Source organism: Penaeus monodon, unplaced genomic scaffold (assembly GCF_015228065.2).
Source record: "Penaeus monodon isolate SGIC_2016 unplaced genomic scaffold, NSTDA_Pmon_1 PmonScaffold_8880, whole genome shotgun sequence".
Classification (NCBI taxonomy): Eukaryota; Metazoa; Arthropoda; class Malacostraca; order Decapoda; family Penaeidae; genus Penaeus; species Penaeus monodon.
In genome coordinates, this window is record NW_023664193.1 from 3,895 (window position 1) to 10,000 (window position 6,106).

General features: G+C 33.9%; 1 protein-coding gene across 1 annotated transcript in view; it reads right to left on the reverse strand.

Moving 5' to 3' along the window:
* Positions 1–395: 395 nt before the first annotated feature.
* Positions 396–6,106, reverse strand: part of LOC119571967 (huntington interacting protein related 1-like) — a gene marked incomplete at its 5' end in the record, with an annotated part of 6,718 nt that continues 1,007 nt past the window's right edge. Inside the window, 4 exons of the mRNA XM_037919022.1 lie at positions 396–477; positions 583–755; positions 1,006–1,235; positions 1,522–1,727. Coding sequence (XP_037774950.1) covers positions 463–477; positions 583–755; positions 1,006–1,235; positions 1,522–1,727 — 624 coding nt within the window. The remainder of the gene's footprint in view (positions 478–582; positions 756–1,005; positions 1,236–1,521; positions 1,728–6,106) is intronic.

Here is a 6,106-nt window from a genome sequence, read left to right on the forward strand (position 1 = left end):
TATATTCAATAACAGTAATACCCTTTTGCCAAAAAATTAATTAATTAATTAAACAATACCTCTTATGAAAATTAATAAAATCTTCTTCATTAGACATTGCATAAATAATTACTTCCTATAACAATTTCAGTTGTATATCTATAAAAGAAATAAAAATATATATAGATTTATATCAGTTTTCCACTTACATATAAGCAGAAAATTTCTGTCATATGCATTCCTTCATTTTAGACTTTCATATCCCAGTCATAGTGCATCTAATTTCCCAATCCAAACAATGTGTGTAGCGTCCAGTAACAATGTCACAACATGGTACTCAGTCTGGATGTATGTGAAACTAGTAGTATAAACCCCCTGGCTTTAAGACTTCTTCAATATCACATTATTCAATTGCCAATATTCAGTATACAAAATAGTCTCTTTTACATTATAGCTCTACCTAGAAGTCATCACTTCAGCCTCCTATTTTGGGATATCCTGTAGGAATAAAAGTACAAAGTTCAGACCATTATTTGGTTTACGATTATATCTGTAATGGCCAATGACAGCAGTAACAAATCAAAACACAAAGTTATTACCTACCTCTTCATCCCATCCTTCAAGCTCTCCAGCAAGCTTATAATGGTGTCTGCGTAGTTCTGCTAGCTTAGTCCGCTCATTCTCCAGCTGCTTCTCTGTCTCCAGCATCTTCACTAGGGTTTCCATTTCCAAGCGTTTTGCCGAGTGCAAGCTCAATTTGGAAAAATCTAGGGTTGCTGTAAAATCAAACATTTATGCCTCAATAATCATGTCTTCATTTCTCTTACATTAATAAATATTATTAAATGAAATAAATATCATACAAAATAGATCTGCTGCCATATTTTGCAAGTACAAAAATATAAGCTTCTCTTCTCCCTTTCTTTCTATATTAATTTTTTGTTTCTTTATCCTTCCTATTCCAAATTCATCCATTCTTTGCAGCTCCCTTCCTCCCTCTTTACTTCCATTTATAATTAGACTTACAAGCAGTAGAAATCTTGTCTCTACAGTTTTCAGCAGTTGCCACCACTGTTCCTGTCAAAGTTGAAATTTGCTTGGCAGTAGTACTGAGGTCAGCCATTTTCTGGCTAGACTTATCAGCCTTCACCCTTGAAGCCATGACCAGCTGCATAGAAGAAGCAGCAATCTCACGTGATGCCACAATGACTTCCTCAAACTTTCCTTTTCCACTTACAACTTGATCAGCAGCAGACCTGCAACAAATTTCTTTTCATTCATCTATCCATAAGTATTTTTTGATCTTTCCTTCACAAATCGACCACCGAAATGCTCTACCCTTTAAAGAAAGGACATTGATTATAATATGGTGAAATTATCAAACATCTGTGAAGTATTCTTTTAGTAATATAAATATTTTCTTTTTGATCATCCTAATTCTAATTTCCATATCGATATAAAAAAACACAATCCTCAAATATAATCATATACATTGAATTATATTCTAAGTCACATGTAACACAAACTTCTGGGAACACATACATAAGAGCCTGGCAGGCAATTGCAACAGCCTTAGCACCCGAGAGAAGGCCCTCCGTCCAGCGGTGGTTGCGTTTGTAGAACTCTCGAGGTGAGGCTCCCCCTTTCCCAGCAGCAACAATCTCTCTCTGCAAATCTGACGCCCTTACGACTAACTGTCTTACTGCTGCCATGAGATCACTGCAGGTTCCCAGGATACTTTCATTGACCTGGATTCCAAGAATAATGTATGAATGAAACTTACAATACAGTGTATGAAAGTGATATAAATATGGGATCTTGTACAACACCATTCAATTCAAATTATCAATTCTGCAGAAGTACCTATGGAACAGATTCACAAAGTTAGTTCTGCTTACACTCTCAAGAATATCTTATTTACCTCCTACAATTTTCTTTTTATTCAAACAATAATTAGGCTTCAAGTTATTTAGGTTCCAAACTACTATTAATATAAAAATTAATTTCAACTACTGAATTGTACAATGAAGTACCACACATGGACAAAACAGCATCATGCAAACAACTTAGTAAACAACACACACACACACACACACACACACACACACACACACACACACACACACACCACACACACACACACACACACACACACACACACACACACACACACATACACACACACACACACACACACACACACACACACACACACACACACACATATATATGTATATATATGTATGTATGTATGTATGTATGTATGTATGTATGTATGTATGTATGTATGTATATGTATGTATATGTATGTATATATATATATATATATATATATATATATATATATATATATATATATATATATATATATATATATATATATATGTAACATTGTATGCATACACATCAAGCAAGTGGATAAATTATTTTCCTAAGAGATGTAGTAAATATAACTATATCTTTTAAGTAAACCCCATCTAAAGTATAATCTCATAATTTAGAAATTTAGTCCCCTGTAAAGAAAAAATCACCAGATTTGATTTCATCATTGGTTTGGTGTCCAAGGAACCTAATATGCAACTGAATTACAATACAGTGCTCAGTACAAGTACATGCAACAGCACATACCAGTACCCACCCTCAAACAATCAGCATGAGGATTTCTGTGAGCATGAGGATTGCTTCCAACACAAGGCATCAGCCACCTGCAGTAATTATTAGTCTCAACTTCTGTTGGCTGAGATGTATTTGTGTATGATGGTCTTCAGTTGAGTGTTAGTTGTGATCATTGTATACACTTTAATACATTTTTGAAAATCTATTTCCAAAATGTAATTAAACAGGCACAAGAGAGATTACAGTTCATATCTAGTTTACCTTTTTTCTGTAATGGTTTAAAGATTAATCAAGAAAAAAATCACATCATAAACACACACAAAATAATAATACATAAAATGTTACACACTGAAAAATATCTTTCCATTAGTATGCCACACAATACTCACCAAATTAAGTACTGTTAGTAAAGAAAAAATCTCTGATTTCAATGTATATTCATTTAACTATATAGCTACAATCAACTTGTAATTCTGGAGATATCAAGAATAAATATTGTGATCTATCAGAGGTCTCTCCCTACTAGCAATACTTTAAAATAAATAACCATTCTTCTTGGCACCTTTCCAAACTTAATCTGAGAATAATAGAGAAAATCTGAAGTATTATAAACCCAAACAAACATTATTACTAGATAACACATATTAAATAATGATTTAAAATTTTGCCATATATAAATACACCTAAAACACTACCATATTTCAATTGCCCCTAAGAGAAGTACTCATAAGAAAATTCATACAATAACAGACTTCTACTTAACCTAGCATAAAAATAATGAGGTGCAACCATACATGGAACTCAACAGTCACTCCCACTAGCGACACTGACTTGAATGTAATCAATCCCTTCTTTACCAAAATTGTTTCATGAACAAATGTATACAATTTGTATACACTGAATGCCCATACCATACATGCAACAATTGTGTCCCCCCTCAAGTGAATAACAGATATGGGACTTACAATTGATCAGTAAGATTTAATTCTAAACACCCTGTGATGGTAATAAGTCTCTCTTTAGTTATATCAGTCTTAACCCTTTGCCGACGGGTGGCATGTATGCACATGCCATGGCATGGCTGGACTATCTGCCAGGGGCATGTAGGTACATGCCATGGTGTATGTATGGACAAGCCATGAGTTTTTTTTTTTTTTTTTTTTTTTTTTTTTGTTACAATTATGGCAAAATATTATTTTTCTGCCACTGAAAGTGTGATTAAGTCGTTTTTAACACTTTCTCATTTTTACTATAAAAAAAAAAAAAAAAAATACAACAAACTGACAATTTCAACTCCAGGATGCCACACACTGCTTATTTTATTCAGACTATAGAGCGAATAATGATCAACTATGGAGTCTATATAACAACAAAAATACCCTTCAGTCTTGATTTATCAAGAAGTATGGCAAGTAGAGACTTTAGAAAACAATGAAAACTGAAAATACAACATATCTTCATAGTATTATGAGGAAACAGCAAGGGATGCTGGTATTTGGCATGAGCGGTCACGCATGCTAGAGCGACGATATAAGCTCCCGGCAGCGGGGTTCATGCCACTATGAATACTACCGTAGGGAAAGGGTTAAGAAATAAGGTTTTATACCTTTGAGATGAATAGGTACTTCCAGCACCTAACTTGAGTGCAAAAAGGAATTATGACATTCCATCACCCTACAGGACAATACCAGACATTGCATATATATATATATATTATATATATATATATATATATATATATATATATATAATATATATATATATATATATATATATTATATATATATATATATATAAAATAATCGTAAATATCACTGCAATAAATATATTTGCCATATTTATTTTTCTGAGAAATATCTTTGGAAAAAGGGCGCACAACCTATAAGTACATGTTATATGCTTATTATATAGAATTGGAAAATATATAGTCTACACTTGATAATTCAAACCTTAATAATTCAAACTTCCATTATTTCAACAGCCACGGAGTCTTCCAAACCCATCCACCGACTATATTAAAGGTTGATATATCACATATATAGTTCAGTTAGCCAGTGAGTGCAATTATTATGTGCACTCTCAGGTGAAGCACAGCCTAAATTCTTGAGCCTGTGTTATCTGTTGATGAGTTGCAGCACCATGCAGTTGAATAATCACAGTCTTCTGTGCATTTATGTATTGTGCATTTATACAGTGTATATAGTACATCTTAGCAATTTACAGTTTTCTGTGTATATAGTACTCTAACCTTGCATGATATTTCAGGTTACCTGGTATAATCACAGCATGCTCTAGCCATTGTGCCACCCTAGATGAGATCAGGATTTGGTATTTCTCGCCCTCAATCAAACACCACCACAGTGTACCTCCATATGATGGTGCCTTAGATTATATGAGGCATCTTGTTGACAAGGGCTGAATACACCTATTTCTTACTTTTGAGTTATGAGCATTTAAAGTCAGGTATAGGTGGAATATTTAAGAATGTCATCTTATTAAATATCATTAGAATCCTCTGAAAGAGCCAAATTTATTTATTTGTTCAATCTACTTGAAATTTATTCCTGTATTAGATGAAACTAAAATTCTGTGAAAATTTCAGCCAAAAATTCCAATAATTAATATTTCTTCCATAAGTATTAATCAAAAATTATCATCTTATTAGTCAAATGGCTGGTAGGATGACTAGAGGGGGTACTATCATATATCTGATTGGCTGAGAGGCGGACCTTTCAATCAGACAGAGGTAGCTGCTCACCCATTGGCTGGGCTGCACACCAACATCTGGTCCACACACTCTGAAATACCTGACTTCCTCCACTGCTCTATGTGTACAAAACAAGGGAGAGTGAACCTAGAATTCTGAGCCCACATAGTTTGGAATCACAAAATGCTTTTCACCACGACATTTTCAGTGCTTCCACCTAGTGGAATACACTCATAACTTGCATTCATTCGCCCCTTGTCCACAAGTGTTCTGCCAAAAGTTGGCTCCACTTATGGTGGTCAGTGGTGGTTCACAATTAGATTTTTCCTGTACCATTGTATTTTGTCTTCTAGTGGTCTAGATGACATGTAAGTACACAAACTTTCTTCCAGTAAAATTTTAAATATCTGACATGTTGAGAAGGCCAAATATTGGATAAATAAAATTTTCAGCTAATCCAACCTAGGTCTCCCATAATTACATCAAATTACCAAGAGGCTACGGTAATTTAAATATAACTGTACACTTATTCCCTAATCCAAATCGGTATTTTGCAGCTGTTCTACCTAAAGCCTGAAATGAATCTGGAGGATTATAGTCCAAACATAATCATGACCTTTTATTTGGAAGATGAAGAGTATATGGAATTTCAGCATTATTTGGAATCAGACTATTAAATATAATTCACATTAGTTTTTTTTAATCATTCATTGCCATTCCTATGGGTCCTTTCCTCACAACCCTAACCTAGCCTAAATCAGGTGGCCATGGATATGAATGCCACGAAAGTCATAAGTAAGACGG